At 40.7% G+C, this 16,881-nt stretch overlaps 1 protein-coding gene across 4 annotated transcripts in view; it reads left to right on the top strand.

Moving 5' to 3' along the window:
- Nucleotides 1-16,881, top strand: part of UBR3 (ubiquitin protein ligase E3 component n-recognin 3) — a 215,571-nt gene that overhangs the window by 40,551 nt on the left and 158,139 nt on the right. For all 4 annotated transcript variants that reach the window (XM_077829550.1, XM_077829551.1, XM_077829553.1 and 1 more), the window contains exons 6-8: nucleotides 209-275; nucleotides 3,866-3,996; nucleotides 8,811-9,039. In XM_077829550.1, the coding sequence (XP_077685676.1) occupies nucleotides 209-275; nucleotides 3,866-3,996; nucleotides 8,811-9,039 (427 nt within the window). The remainder of the gene's footprint in view (nucleotides 1-208; nucleotides 276-3,865; nucleotides 3,997-8,810; nucleotides 9,040-16,881) is intronic.

The following is a 16,881-nucleotide window of genomic DNA, read 5'->3' on the forward strand; positions in this document are numbered from 1 at the left end:
CCATTTTTTAAAATGTATTTTTCTAATGCATTTTATTGAGCCTGTGGTTCCCTTAGCAGATAAAACATTGTCCTATTAGCAAGTATGCACAGGGTCTCCTGTTGTTTTTTAGCTGTGTGTTTAATCCAGAAGTGAATTACAGAGTATTTACTCTCTGTAGTAAACTCTGTACAGCTATTGAGTTTTGTAATCTCTTCCCCTACTCCAGGAGGACCAGGATGGAAGCCAAGGTGTGGGCAAGCGCAAGAGGGTGAAACTAAGCACCAGTACCAAAGGTATTTATGAAGTAATGATCTCCATTTATTATGCTTTCTTTGTGTCTTATCTTATTGTATCTAAAAACGCTCAGTCTGTTTTTAAGCACTGGGAAACTGCATGTGACACAGGCATTTAACTTGTCAGTGAGTATTTTTAATCTGCAGCTCTCATCTCATGAGGAAGCTAGTACTACCATTCAGTATTTGGTATCAGCTGATCATTCGTTGCCTTTGTTTTGCAAGGGAACTTCTAAAAACACATTGTGTTGTCAGTATTTAGGTGGAAGGTTTTTCAAATGCTAATAAATTAAAAATCCTAGTGGAAGGCTTAATTTGTTCCTGACAATGTATGTCTTTATTTTGGTGAGCAATATAATTGTAATTTGGGCCAGACAAGAACACTTTCCTTCTGATCCTTTTTGGTCTTAAAGTAAACTGATCCTGTAATGACACTTTAATATGAAAAGAAGTGTCATTAGAAATAGATATTCAAATGGAGACTCCTTTGAAACTACTCACATTTATAACTTGCCTTGAAATCACCCCTCTCTGTGGGCCACATCCTGCCATCTTTAGTTCAATTTAAGCAAAATTCCCACTGAGGTCAATGAGAGTTTTATCTGAAGAATGACTGACAAAGTACATGAGGATTTAGCCCTTTGGGGATTAGAGGTGGGAGAATATCTATGTTTTAAGCTTTTTGTTGATAGGTTTATTGTTCTGAAAAGGTGCTAATGGCAATTGTTAATGCCTTCCATACTGATATTTTCAAGAGACAAATGCCTCCCTTTCCTTAAAATTACATTATACCATTATTTGTGGGTATGATAAGACAGGAAGATAGCACTGGGTAGCCACAACGCATGAGAAGGGAATGTCTGTAGGGAAAACAGTAACGAAGGCATGAACAAAGCTTTGGAAAGACTTGAAAGTGAGGATGTGGTGTTTGAATTTGAAATGTACCTAGAGTCATAGGCCTGGAAGGAACTTCAAGAGGTCATCTAGTCCAGTCCCCTGCACTCATGGCTGGACTCAGTATTATCTAGACCGTCCCTGAAAGGTGTTTGTCTAACCTGCTCTTAAAAATCTCCAAATGACGGAGATTCCACAACCTCCCTAGGAAATTTATTCCAGTGCTTAACCACCCTGACAGTTAGAAAGCTTTTCCTAATGTCCAACCTAAACCTCCCTTGCTGCAATTTAAGCCCATTGCTTCTTGTCCTATCCTCAGTGGTTAAGAACAACAATTTTCTCCCTCTTCCTTGTAACAATCTTTCATGCACTTGAAAATAGTTATTATGTCCCTTCTGTCTTCTCTTTTCCAGACTAAACAAACCCAGTTTTTTCAATCTTCCTTCGTAGGTCACATTTTCTAGACCTTTGATCATTTTCGTTGCTCTTCTCTGGATTTCCCCCTTTTGTCCACATCTTTCCTGAAATGTGGTGCCCAGAACTGGACACAATACTCCATTTGAGGCCTAATCAGCCCAGAGTAGAGCGGAAGCATTACTTCTTGTAATCATTTTGTCTGTTCTGCAGATGGATGATTTCAATCTGCATGGCCGTCAAGCCGGCATCTTTAATCAGTAGTAAATTCATACACACTTCTTTTTAAAAGGGAGGAAGATTAGACCCTAAATTATTGTAGCATGCTTGCTGTAGTAAGCAACTGGTGATTTTTGATAGAATATTCAGGATTAAGAGAGGTAAAAATGAATTCTCTGATATCACGTTTCCAGAGCATAGATAGATTTTCTTCTTTGTTTGGATTGGAAAAAGAGACTCCTCATGAAAATGCCTCTCAAGTTTAAATTGTTCATATTTCTTGTGATATTTTAACAATTTCTGAAAATTCCAACATAGAGGACAGAGTCCACCACTGGCATGTGACTATGGAACGTTGGCTATGCAGGTGGTAAGCTCACCTGGAGTGGGCAAAGTAGCACAAAATGCTAGCAATTCCCCCTTCACTGTTGGGCCTAAAGCCATCCAATACATCCCACAAATAATTGGGTCTGGCCTGGAGGGGTGGGGAACAGTGCCAGGCCAGGAGATGCACTGATTCAGCATTTCTTGCACTGCCTGCCCTGATTTGGTGGAGCCTTTATGAAATCCTGGTTGGAATTTATCTCTGCCTTCTTTGGGGGAGAGGTGGCATTACTGCTGCTTGCCCTCCTCTGGGGAAAGATTCCCTTTCCCCGAGCCCGGTTGACTCCAGTAGGTACAGGAGGGTCATATTTGCATAAATCTCTCCATACTGTAGGAGTGGACATGTTATGTTATCTGTGAATAGTAAGTATTAGAGGTTTGAAGGACAGTGGAGATACTGTGTGATTTAGTAGACTCATAATGAGTGTGGGAGTTGAGATAAACTGGGTTTTGATCCCTGTTCTACTACTAACTTGGTTTATAATTTTTGGAAAAGCTGCTTTATTTATCAGTTTTTTCATTGTATAGATTTGGGATAATACTTACCTACTTCACAAGATTGTTTTGAGAATTTATTATTTGTATGTAAATTGATTGGAAGAGGCAAAATGTTATGTGTTACATTTTATTTAAAGGTTTTAAAAGTTTTCAAAAAGATCATATATGTTTTTAGGAATTAAACCTAATTTATATCACAGTTTTAACATTCAATTAGTGTGGGTCAGATTCTGCCACACTTGCTCCTGTTGAATAGTACTGTACTCCATCAGTAATTCTACTGAAATCAATGACTAAATCTTCAATTTGTATAAATTGTTGTAGCTCAATTGAAGTCAGTGGAACTATGACAATTTCCATCAGCTGAAGGTCTGACCCAGTGTGTCTATTTGCAGAGTAAGTCACTACCCAGTGTAAGGTTGATAGATTGGGTTCTGTATAAGGGCTTGATTCTGCAGCTGATTTGTACTGAGTACTTCCACTGATGACTGCAGGAATGAAATCATTACAAGCATATACTCGATACAGTATTGGTGATAGCTAACTTTTTTCCTCAAGTATTAGAAAACCCTTTAATCAACATTAGCAGGATAGTAGCATTAAGATGTTCCTGATTCTTAGATATTTGCATCTAGTACAGGGGTGGCCAACCTGAGCCTGAGAAGGAGCCAGAATTTACCAATGTACATTGCCAAAGAGCCACAGTAATACGTCAGCGGCCCCCTATCAGCTCCCCCTTCCCGCTCCCAGTGCCTCCCACCCGCCAGCAGCCCCGCTGATCAGTGCCTCCCCATCTCTCCCCATACCCCCCGATCAGCTGTTTCGTGGCATGGATGAGGGGGGAGAGGAAGAGGAGCTAGGGCCAGGGCAGGCTCAGGGGAGGAGGTGGGAAGGGGTGGAACGGGGGCAGGGCCTGTGGCAGAGCCAGGGGTTGAGCAGTGAGCACCCCCCGGCACATGGGAAAGTTGGCGCCTGTAGCTCCAGCCCCGGAGTGGGTGCCTCTACAAGGAGCCGCATGTTAACTTCTGAAGAGCCGCAGGTGGCTCCGGAGCCACCGGTTGGCCACCCCGATCTAGGAAGTTAAATAGAATATTAATAAACTAATGTTGGGATGTCCTTTGTGATATGTAAAGTCATTCTGAAGTCTTTTACTCCCCTCTGTTCTCCTACTGTTTGTGCAGATCAGTCCATCATGGATGTTTTAAAGCATAAATGTTTTCTAGAAGAATTATTATTTTGGACAATAAAATATGAATTTCCACAAAAGATGGTAACTTTCTTACTCAACATGCTACCAGATCAAGATTATAAGGTATTTACATGCCCTCCTTCCCCCCAAAACAATTTCCTTTACTCACTCACTTTCAGCTTGTATTGCATCTTGCATGAGTACATAGATGGTTGATATAAATAATTAATATAACAAACCCTGTGTTCTTTTATTATTTGAGGGTTTGTTGGTATGCCCAGAGCCGCACAATACATGGAAGGAGATGTGGACAAAACAGGTTGGCTGAATAATTCCGTTCTGAAAATTCCTTCAGGAGCCAGAGTATTGTTTGTTTTGTTGTTTTGGCTATTTCCATTTTAGCTCATAAGCTTTGTTAGACTTTATAAGATCTAGCTCTCTGAAGGGCAGATACATACAAGCCTTCACAGTTTTAGTTTCCAGACTTGGAGCAAGTGCAGTATCAACAAGCTGTTTCTCTACACCCATTCTTTCTCCCTCCCCACCCCCCTCAAGTTTCCTTAGACATCAGACATTTAGGATGGGGAAGAGACATCTGCTCCTGAGACATTTTGTTACTGTTAATATACTCTTTAGAACTAGTTAGTTAAAGATCCAGTGCATGTAATTCTTGTGGTAGGAGGATGTGTTAATACAATATTTTTTCTATGATAAAAATTAGCTTGACTGCTTTATGTAGTTTTTAATTGGGTTTCCTCAATCCCCTGGTGCTAATTTAAAATCTCTTGGAAAGTGTCAGGCTTAACTATAGACATTTTTACCTATGCCACCTATAATAAACTGAGGAATAAATAATAGCTCATATCTCATCTGGTTATAAGAAATGACTTGGTTCACATCTTTATTGTGAAAGAATATCTGCTGTTGTTGAGACCTGCTAATTTTAATGTGTGTTAACTGATGACTTTTGGAAGCAGAACATTATGCCTTATTACCTCTACAGCTCCCAAAGTGTGTCAGGTAGGACTGGTCAAATTACTTTTTAATCGAATTTATTTTTGGCAGAAAATTGGGTTTTTGACTTAATTATATTTTTGCAGAAAATGTCTATTTTCCTCAAATTTTAGTAAATCAGAAAACCAAGTTTGTTCAGATTTTTTTTTTGGACAAAAATAGGAAATCATCTGCAGGAGGAAACCACCATTTTACAACCAGTTCTAGTGCTTTACAAAACAAGTAATATACAGACCGTGTCCCAGGGAGCTTAGAAGTCCTACTAGATATGATGTAACAAGAGACACAAGTGAAGGGAAAGGAATGGTGAAGATTGCAAAGTTATTCTGTGAAGTTGTATACTACATATTAGTTCAGTTCAGTCATTGAATTGTACCAGTTTTTCCTTTTTTAAAATGTTAAATGAATGTAGAAAGAGACAGTCCTGCCTAAAGACCTTACAAGCTATTGGAGAAAGGAAGGTTTACCTACCTTTTACAGATGGGGAACTGAGGCACAGAGAGAAGTGTCTGATACAACTGGTAATTGAAACCAGATCTCCTGCATCTAGTCTCATATGTTAACCACAAGATCATCAATTAGTTCAGTTTCTTATTGCTGTACAGTACCACAAGAAATAAAGTTCTTAAATGGAAATAAGCTATGTAGATGCATAGATAGTTCAAGGGTAACCCTCCCTGTGTAAATCCAGCCTAAGTTTGGATAGGAATATCAGAAGTCAGTTATTTGGCTTTCAGCAGAAGAATCAGTTTGATTTAATTGGAGATTGGTCCTGCTTTGAGCAGGAGGTTGGACTAGATGACCTTGTGAGATCCCTTTCAACCCTGATATTCTACGATACCTATGCTTGCGCTCTTCTGACTTAATTTTATATGGTTCTCTACTGGTGCTCTTTGGCCCACTGAATGCTGTAGGGATAGATATTACCGTGCTGTAGCTGTGTCAGTCCCAGGATAGTAGAGAGAGAAGGTGAGTGAGATAATGTCTTTTATTGGACCAAATTCTGTTGTCTCTGAAAATTATTACCTCCCCCACCTTGTCTCTCTAAAAAGGCCAAATCCTCTTTTTTCATTCCTGCAGAAATATAGTGTCATCCACTGTAACTTATGGTCTGGATTGAATGGTATCTGAAGGCTATCCTCCAGCCAAGAATAATCAATGCACAGTATACTCCAGACATATCCGCTACTCTGGGCTTACTTTATTCAGGGGAGAGGGGGCCTGTTTATGGTCCCTTTATGCTTCACAGTATTGTGGAGAATCAGTTCCAATAAAAGTAGGAAACTGCAGTGTTCTTAATAAAAATGGACCATGTATTTCAGAGTGTGGACAGACATGGGTAAAGTGAAGTAGTGATTTTGTATTCTCAGACCATGGAAGGTAGCCTTAAAATGCCTACTTTATGTTCCAGAAAGATTTAACACTTTCAGAGGACAGGTTTTAGACTAGACGTGGGATTTTAGTTATTGAGCTGAAAATTTTCTTTAATCACCAAGATAGCTTGCATTATCTCATCTCTTCAGACTAAACAATTCCATATGGTGGAAGTTTAGAACAGCAGTGGCACTTAGGTTTGAAATTTGAAATGAATTAAAAATTGGCTAAAAGACAAAAGTATAAATAAAAGGTCAGTTTATAACATGATGAAACGTTAAGAGTGGGGTGCCCCAAGGATCCATACTACGACTGATATTGTTTCAATATATTAATTACTGATCTGGAAAAAAACAGTTTAACAATGATGTGGGAAACCTTTGTAGATGACAGAATTATTTAGGAGAATCAAACCTAGAACATAAGACCATACTGGGTCAGACCAAAGGTCCATCTAGCCCAATATCCTGTCTTCTGACAGTGGCCAAAGCCAGGTGCTTCAAAGGGAATGAACAGAACACGTAATCAAATGATCCATCCCCTGTCACCCATTCTCAGCTTCTGGCAAACAGAGGCTAAGGACACCATGCCTGTCTATCTTGGATAGTCATTGATGGATCTATCCTCCATGAATTTATCTAGTTCTTTTTTGGACCCTGTTATAGTCTTGGACTTCACAACATCCTCTGGCACTAGAGAAGGCACTAAAGGAATCCAGAGAGACCTAGCAAAGATAAATATGTGGGAAGCCATGATGGCTGATGAAATTCAATGTTGGCAAATAATATGAACTGCTCATATACACTGCAGCTCCGTCTTAAGTGAAACCATCTATGAGAAAGACCTGGATGACATTGCAGACAACTCAATGAGAACAGCTGCTGTATGACAGCAGCAGTAAAAAAATCAAGCATGATGTTAGAATGTAAAAATAATAGTAATACTGAATAATGGTCTTGAAATTTTAATATTGCCATTATTTAAATCAGAGGCACACTTTCAACTTGAATCATAGAATAGAATCATAGAATATCAGGGTTGGAAGGGACCTCAGGAGGTCATCTAGTCCAACCCCCTGCTCAAAGCAGGACCAATCCCCAACTAAATTATCCCAGCCAGGACTTTGTCAAGCCTGACCTTAAAAATATCTAAGGAAGGAGATTCCACCACCTCCCTAGGTAACACATTCCAGTGTTTCACCACCCTCCTAGTGAAAAAGTTTTTCCTAATATCCAACCTAAACCTCCCCCACTGCAACTTGAGACCATTACTCCTGGTTCTGTCATCAGCTACCACTGAGAACAGTCTAGATCCATCCTCTTTGGAACCCCCTTTCAGGTAGTTGAAAGCAGCTATCAAATCCCCCCTCATTCTTCTCTTTCGCAGACTAAACAATCCCCGTTCCCTCAGCCTCTCCTCATAAGTCATGTGTTCCAGTCCCCTAATCATTTTTGTTGCCCTCCGCTGGACTCTTTCCAATTTATCCACATCCTTCTTGTAGTGTGGGGCCCAAAACTGGACACAGTACTCCAGACGAGGCCTCACCAATATCGAATAGAGGGGAACGATCATGTCCTTCGATCTGCTGTCAGTGCCCCTACGTATACATCCCAAAATGCCATCGGCCTTCTTGGCAACAAGGGCACACTGTTGACTCATATCGAGCTTCTCATCTACTGTAACCCCTAGGTCCTTTTCTGCAGAACCGCTGCCGAGCCATTCGGTCTCTAGTCTGTAGCGATGCATGGGATTCTTCCGTCCTAAGTGCAGGACTCTGCACTTGTCCTTGTTGAACCTCATCAGATTTCTTTTGGCCCAGTCCTCTAATTTGTCTAGGTGAATACTTTGTTCATTTCGGTCATCCTATCTGGAACAGGTTCTAGAAGAAAAATTTGGGATCTAGAGACAGGGAAAGAAAATTAAAGTCACAGAAAGACTTCCTGATGAGGAAATATTGAAAACATTAGTCCTATTTTTTTTAGTTTAGAGAGATTACCAATAGAAGACATTATAGAAATATATAAAACAATGAATGGTAGAGAAGTTAAGTTGGAAGTTCCTGTTTATCCTTTTTATAATACAAGAGCAAGGGGATATCTAATGAAAAAGATGGCAAATTTAAAACTGATAGGAATGAGTTTTTATACAGTGTTTAATTGGCTTGTGGAACTCATTGTCAGAAGATATTGATAGCAAGATTTTAGTAGGATTAGATTAGTTCCTTCTGTAACTGAACAGTTATGCTACAATTAAGGGTTCAGTCATAAGAACCAAGATATTAAAAAAGGATGAGTCATTTACATGTGTAATGAGAACACATGCAATTATATAAGATGAAGGCTGGGAAGACCAGGATATTCCATGGTGAGATTTCCTGCACCTTCTTCTGAAGCAGGATATTGGATAAGGTGGACCACAGATTTTTGACCTGTTGTGATAAATCTGATGTTTCTCTGCAATACTGATTGTATGTTTGCAAATACATTTTTTAAATAAGAGAAAATATAACTATTGTAATATTAAAATTATTTTTATTTTTAAATTTGCAGATTGCCTTTACTAAAACTTTTGTTCAGCATTATGCTTTTATTATGAAAACACTGAAGAAAAGCCATGAATCAGACACTATGTCTAATAGAATTGTGCATATCAGCGTTCAGTTATTCAGCAATGAAGAGCTAGCACGTCAAGTGACAGAAGAATGTCAGCTGTTGGATATTATGGTCACTGTCCTATTATATATGATGGAAAGTTGTCTTATTAAAAGTGAGCTGCAAGGTAAGTTGAATTCTTGTTTTCATTAATATCAAACAAGAGACTTGTACTGAATGTTTCATCTTCTGTTTTTGAGTTAGCCACTAACTTTTCAGAACTGGACAGGTTGTAGCCTCTCATACTGGGAGCTAGAGACCATAAAACTTTTTGGGAAATGTAAGAATAGTTTTATTCAGTATGTCACTGGCATTTTACGCTGTTTTTTTTAACTACAGTGTAGGATGACATAAAACAGCAGAATGTTTCACCTCAGAGGTAGCCACATTTCAGTGTCAGGTGAAGTGATTCCATTTATACAGTTCATAAAGTGCTGTGCTTTGCAATGAATGGCACTATATATAAGTTGAGATTTTATTAAACATAATATTTTTCAAAGTCTTTCATGACATCACTTGTCTTCTAAATGGTTCTAATTTTCCTTCCCTGAGAGGAGTGCCTTTTGCGATGCATGATATTATTAATTAAGAATATGATTAATCTCCTCACAAACACTACTGTTTAGACACTTTGCATTCTGATACAGTGGAGACCTGAATGTAATATACTGCACAGTGGGTAAACCCATTAGTGAAGACCCAGAGCCTACTTTTTCCTTGCCCAAAATAAATCACTTTAAAAGTTTTGAATAACAATGTTATCCTCTGAATTGCTCATATATGCTGATGTCTTTTAGTCTTACCATTGCCAATTCAAATGTCAAGTGACTTTGCTAGACCAGAGATGCACTAGCAGAACTTTACACTGCATTATTAAAAACTAGGTATTGTTTAAATATCTCTAGGACTCTGGCTTCTTGGCTATCAGTATAGACTAATCATATGTAAGCATGTTGGGACGTGAAACTGCAGAACTAGAATTAATTTGCAAATTGGACACCATCAAATTAGGCCTGAATAAAGACTGGGAGTGGTTGGGTCATTACAAAACCTAATTTCCCCCATACTAATTTCCCCCTACTATTACTCACACCTTCTTGTCAACAGTTTAAAATGGGCCACTCTCATTATCACTACAAAAGTGATTTTTCCTCCCTTGGTAGCCTACTGTTAATTGAATTGTCTTGTTAGACTGACCTCCCATTTGGTAAGGCAACTCCCATCTTTTCATGTGCTGTGTATTTATACCTGCTACTGTATTTTCCACTCCATGCATCTGATGAAGTGGGTTCTAGCCCACGAAAGCTTATGCCCTAATAAATTTGTTAGCCTCTAAGGTGCCACAAGGACTCCTCATTGTTTGTGCTGTGCCAGAAATCGCAGCCTAGTGGCAGGCGAGGTTATGGTAGCTTTAATCCACCTTTTGCTCCTTCCTGCTTCTGGGTTGCTCTGAGAGAGCCTGTCTGAGCCCTAAGAGCCTTTTGTGAGTTATGGCACGTTCCTGGCTTCCCCTATGGGCTTCAGAGCTGTCTGGAATCTCCACTGTGTTGCATGATGTACCCAACCCCGGTATACAGCCTATCCCAAGGCTTGCAAGCAGTCCACCTTCTGTGGTTCCTGTGCAAGGGGACTCCTCCTTCATCTGGCACCGAGGACTTTTAGTGCTCCTTTATGCAGCTCCACCCCTTTTACCAGATGTAATGGGAGCTTGAGCAGGCGGTAAGGATCTCACCTGATATTTGGTGTCTGCTGTGGCAAGCAACTGCATGTTCTTAGGGAATCATCTGCTAGAATCCTCACAAAGCTATTTTCCCTGCTTTTAGAGAGGTGCCATTTTTGCACCGAATTCGTATTGTTGGGTGGGGTAGAGATAATGTTAATTGGAAAATAAATCTCCTCCTGTGTAGACTGACAGTGATCTACACTCCTACTTGGAAGACAATCTTAATTGTCAGAGGTGTTAATCAGTATCCACAAAAACTACGTGGAGTCCGGTGGCACCTTAAAGACTAACAACAGATTTATTTAGGCATAAGTTTTCATGGGTAAAAACCCCACTTCTTCAGATGCATCTTTTTTAAACCCACGAAAGCTTATGCCTAAATAAAGCTATTAATCTTGATTATGTTTCTTAGTCTTGCACTAAGAAGACTTACTTAAAAAAAAGTGTTTTAACAGTAGTTATGATGAAGTAATCTGGAGGTTGCCTGAACTGCTTTAATATATTTTTTTTTTTAAAAGACTTTGGGAACAAACAGCTAACACACAAGAGAGTTTAGGGCACTCAAGAATCAGTGTTTCAATAGGGGGAAGAAGGAAAACAGCAAATTTGCACGTTCATTTGCATTTGAATGCATTTTAAAGCTTATTAAGAATCTTTTTTGGACATGTATCACAAAGATTCATTGTTTGCCTTTTTAATAATTCAAGGAAACTCTTAGCAGTGACAGCTGTTTTAATTACTATATGTTTTATATTTTGACATGAAGTGGTTTGCATCCCCCATTTTGTATCTGCGCATACTGCATATGAAGGCAGACATAGGAAGGCAGATTTTGATATCAGTAATACACAGTTGTACATATCATTGCTCACTGTTGTGGCTGTGGCCATGATTTGATATTTAGACCATTCATGATTACTGAGATACTAGAGACGGTGAAGACCAGTAAATTAAAATTGGATTCATTATTGGTAGAGATTGTTAGCTCCTTCCTTAGGACAGGGCAGACTGACAGTGTCAAGTAAGGAAACTTACTATGACCAGCACTCAAAATGATCTATTTCTGGCCAATATTTCATTTTCGGTTCTGGAATTTAAAACTGTTGTGTAGGCTATGGCAAGGCAACTTTATATGAGAGAGGTGCCTTGGTCTCCTTGAGGTTTGTGAGTCTGGGTACAGATGTGGTTGGAGCGCGGAAATGGTTTTGGTAGATCTTCTCCTTGGTAGGGTGGAGATTGTGTCCCTTGTGATCTGTTTTTGAATCTATCATCTGCTACCAGTTCCATTAATCATGAAGTATGGTTGACTTGCCTGCAGCCCTCAACATAGGAAGCCTTTTGGTGGCTTTGCTCATACTGCTGAAAGATTCCAGAATAATTCTGGACAGTTACTCGTCTCTCTCAATGGCTGTCTCGTGGAGTTCTGCAGGCTTCCATCTTGTTCTTCCCTTGGGTCAGTGGCCCTATAAGTCCATTAATGGCTATTAGCCAGGATGGGTAAGGAATGGTGTCCCTAGCCTCTGTTTGTCAGAGGGTGGAGAGGGATGGCTGGAGAGGGATCACTTGATCATTACCTGTTAGGTTCACTCCTGGCATTGGCCACTGTCGGTAGACATGATACTGGGCTGGATGGACCTGTGGTCTGACCCAGTATGGCCATTCTTATGTTCTTATTTGCATAGACGGGTGTGTTACAGTGTGTTTAGTATATTGATGAAACACAGCTCTTCCTCTAAATCACAAAACTAGTTAACACTGTCAAATGCCTTATCCATCTGAATGAGATTCAGGCATGGATGAACTGGCAAAAAGGCTTATGCTGATATGCTGGAAAGGAGGAACGAGAAGATGTAGCAAGAAATCTACTAAGGTATATTTAGGCTTTGTTTACACTGGAACTTTTGTCAGCAAAACTTTTGTTGGTCAGGGGTGTGAAAAAGGCCATCCCTGACCGACGTAAGTTTCACCGACAAAAGCTCTGGTGTGGACAGTGCGTCTCCCGCCGACATAGCTACCGCTGCTCATTGGGAATGGTTTAATTATGCCTCCCACCGGCAAAGAGCGGCTACACAGAAGATGTTATAATGACGCAGCTGCAGCCGTACAACTGTGCTGCTGTAAGGTCCATAATGTAGACATAACCTTAGTCTGCATTACTGACAGATACCATTTGTCCTTTGGCCATCTGGTGGCTATTCAGGTTAACTAATGAGAAAGTTCACTAATGAGATTCATAGAGACCATTTGAACATGGCCAACAGGTGCTTCTTACCAAACTGGGAACAATTTTTGTAAGGGGAAAAAGAAAAATAATAAAGAAATATAATGGTCTTGCATCCATTAATGCAATCTTAAGGTTGCACAATTAAACCCGAGAATTGAAAAATGCATATATTTGAGAAATAGTCTTTAATTATGAGATAACTTACTATCCGACTGCAATGACCCGAAATTTGCAAATGTTAAAGTAATCCTAGCTTAACGCACCCAGACATGCGCACATATACATAAACAAAAAGAAAATGTGAAAACAAACAAAACAAAAATACAAACAAAAAACTTGGCACAAAAAGCAGCACTGGTGTGCTACTGGGATATAGGTCATTTCTGTTCTTATAGGTCCTTTCTCTACCAGAGCTTTCATCCCATTGAGCCACTAAAAGAGTAGCTTTTTATACCCTAAAGAAAGTTTTCCATGATGGCTCACTTGTAAAAGGCCCTCTCTTCCTTGACTGAGTTTACCCAACTACCCCTGCTCAGAACCAGTGAAGAAGAAAAGCGGCTGAAGAAATGCTGATGCAAATTAGAGCAGCTGCTAGGTTGAGTTAATTTATTCTGGGGCAGAAGATTAGGGAACTAAACCTGTATTTGGTTCTTAGCTTCTTTAGTCTTGTTTTGGCTGCCCTGGGTTACTGTGTGGGGAAGAGAAATAATTCTTTGCTAGGCATTTCCCTAGGTTCAGGCAGAGCCAGCTGAGTTTATATCCTGCTCTTTCTTGTGCAGTCACAAGCCTATCAGGGATGTAGGCAGTGGAGAAGCCAGAATTACTCTTTCCCTCCCCTGTAAAGCATCAAGTAGACCGTGGGAAGGCTGCTGATCTAAGTGCTCCCTGCTCTATGCTGCTTCTGGTACTGCAGAGAAAAGGGACAGGAGGCAGTTAAGGAAGTGGTGTCCTACTAGCTTCCTGTAGCAAAAGGGCTGATTCGCATACTACCATGTAAAATTGCCAGGCATGGCTCAAGGAACAGTTTCAATTTATAATGCAATACAAATTTTCCTAACAAAGTTGATCTTGAGGGCTACAGATTGGACACCCTTATCTAATATAACGCTTTGATTTAAAGAGGACATGCTTTTCAAGCTAGGAAGAACTGCTGTTGAAATAGTTGGGCAAGATTATACATAGCTTTTCCTTTATTTTCCCAGCTTTTTTTTTTTTTTTTTTTTTTAAATGTAGTGGGTACTGTTATGAAAGACACAGTGGAAAACCTTGGTGGCTCTTTGAGTGTGTGTCAGCATGGATCCCATTCTACGTGTGCATGTGCCTCATACATGTGAGCCTGGAATCTTTGAATAACTGTGTCCCTTGGGCTGCTCATGCACCCTGCGAGTCCTCATGACTGCCCCAACCCAAAGGGTGTACAGGGCAGAGTAGCTGCAGCTGTCCCTCGGTTCCCTCTTATTGCCTGTGGCAGTGAGACAGAACAAGGTGTCTGTTCGCTATCCCTTAGTGGAATATTCTTCTCTTTTGGTTAATTAGCTAGGCATAATTCTCAACAAACTCCCCCTTTTTAATTTTATTTTTTCCCCTTGCCAAAAAAACGATTTTTAAAAGATCTGTTTTTTAAAATGGAAACTTAAAATTTCTGCTTGGTGTTTTACGCAGTTATCTTTGCCTACAATAGCAGATTCAAAGCCCTCAGGCTTTAAACAGTGCCAGTCCCATGACAGACTCATTCTGCTTACAGACTGTCATAGCAGCTGGCATTTTTTGTTTTGGTGAGATCCATGTACCAGACTACTATCCTTTGTGCTGTTTTCTACCGTCACAAGAAAATCCAGAGATGCTCTGCTGAAGTTGAATCTTCTTGGACAATCAATGAAAGGGACCTCAGACCCTGAAGAACAGGCCTTGATCTCTAAGATGGGACTGGTAAAGTCCAAGTCCCAGTTAGCCAGTGCCCTTGTTAGCCAGCACACAACACTTAATGCTGGTACTGGCAAAAAAATCCATGGCACTGTCTATCAGGGATCTGAGACCATCTGACCACATTGGTTCCAGCTACTACTTCAGCACCAAAGACCGCTACTGCCTCCTTACCAAAGCAAGGGAGATATGAAAACCCCCTCTTCCTACAAGGAGATGCTTAAACCCTTACTCTCCTCCGAGGAACTGAGCACGTGGTCTGCTCTTGTGACCGGAACAAGTGATGCTGGTTCAACTTCCAGCTGTACACTGAAGATATATAAGGCATCCTCAGTGCCTACATCTGACCGTGCTGGCAACCACAAACTGCTGCCCCCAGTATCAGCATTGACAGTAACAATTGACACATTTATGGTACTGTCCAATCTACTGTTAGAGGAGGTAGCTATATTTCTGGCACCAATGGCACTGCACTCAGCATCGACATGAGTCTCTGACCTCATGGTACTGAGGTCACCTCAAAAATCAGACTTATCTTTGGAGGCAGTCTACTCCTTTTCATCTCCGGGACACACCTCTCCACCTTACAGCAGAGAATCTTCTCACCATTCACACAGATCAGGAGAAAGTCTTTCTCTGCAAATCAGGGGCACTCCAGATCTCTGACTTATCCATCTCAGGAATGATAGTGGACTGACCAAAACCAGCCTTATCCTGTTCTGCCTTGGCCCTGTTGGGCATAGTGGGGGTTTCCGTCTAGAGCATCTTGGAACCTAACTCCCTCCTATCACTGAAGAAAATGCAGAAGGTCATGCTCCAATTCCGCAGCAATTGTCAGAACCCCATCTGAAGACAGGGAGGAACAAGTACAGCTGACAGAGGAGGAACTGGCATGTCTTGAGCTTCTTGAACATCTTTCATAGTCCCTGATGAGGCATTTTCCTTGGCTCCCATACCTGCTTTGGAGCCTTTCAGAAGATGCTCTCTTGTTTAGCTGAGACCTTTTGAAATAGAAACCTCAGTAATTGAAGAAAAAGCTTACAAGCTGTTTGACATATTGCATTCCTCCTCTTTTGCCAGACTAGCATTGCCAATTAATGACGGCATCTTAGAACCAGCTAAAATTCTATGGCAGATGCCAGCCACATTGCTGCTAAAAGAATTGAAAGGAAGACCAGTCCCCCAAAAGAGGTTTAAGCAATTTTATACCTGTCCAACATTGGGTTAATTAGTAGTCTCTGCCCTGCATGAGATAACCAAACTGTCCAAGAACATTCCTAAGGACAAGGGCCCAAATAAATTGCCTCTCTTTAGAAGGAAGGCTTATTTGTCTCCAGCTACAAGTAGCTAACTGTCAAGCTTTGTTTGTGAAACTGTCTGACCTAGGGCAGAGTTATCTCCCTTTCTGGCCAAACTTCTTCAGTACTCTAAGTCAGCGTTAAAGCCATTGTTGCTGAAGGACAACCAATGGCAAAGGCCTCTTTTACAGACAGCCATGAATGCGTTGGACGTGGTGGCTAAATCCCTGGCTGTTGTGGTAGCTGTGTGCAGAGCATCATGGTTACAGGCTTCTTTCATCCCTAGGGAGGTGGAGAATACAATTGAGGACTTGCCCTTGGAGTGTTCAGACTTACTCACCATATGTACCAATGATGCACTATGCACCCAAAAAAGATACTAGATACGTGGTTCCCTAAGCATTTACACCTCTGCCCCATTCACAGGCCCTTTAAATATCAAGGGCAAGGGAAGCTAGACAGAAAACACCCAGCTACTCGCAATAGTTCTCTGAGTAACCATCCAGGAAGAAGACGAGGTACTCTTGTATGAGACTGTTATCTTCCTTAGTCACTAACCAGACTACACTTGCTTCCAGACAGCAGGAGATTTGAGAGCCACATTCAGATCGGGGAAGGGCTATGCCCAGACCTCCTTCTTGAGATGCTGGTTGGCTCTTTTCTATGGGGCTTGGACTGGAATAACAGACGTGTGTGCTGGAAGTTCTCTCATGGTTATTCCATCCAATTCCAGTCCATGGCCCTCTATCCATTCCCCTTCATTATCCGTCTTCAGAGACCCTTCTTATAATCAACTAAAAG

This window comes from Eretmochelys imbricata, chromosome 11 (assembly GCF_965152235.1).
Source record: "Eretmochelys imbricata isolate rEreImb1 chromosome 11, rEreImb1.hap1, whole genome shotgun sequence".
Taxonomy (NCBI): Eukaryota; Metazoa; Chordata; order Testudines; family Cheloniidae; genus Eretmochelys; species Eretmochelys imbricata.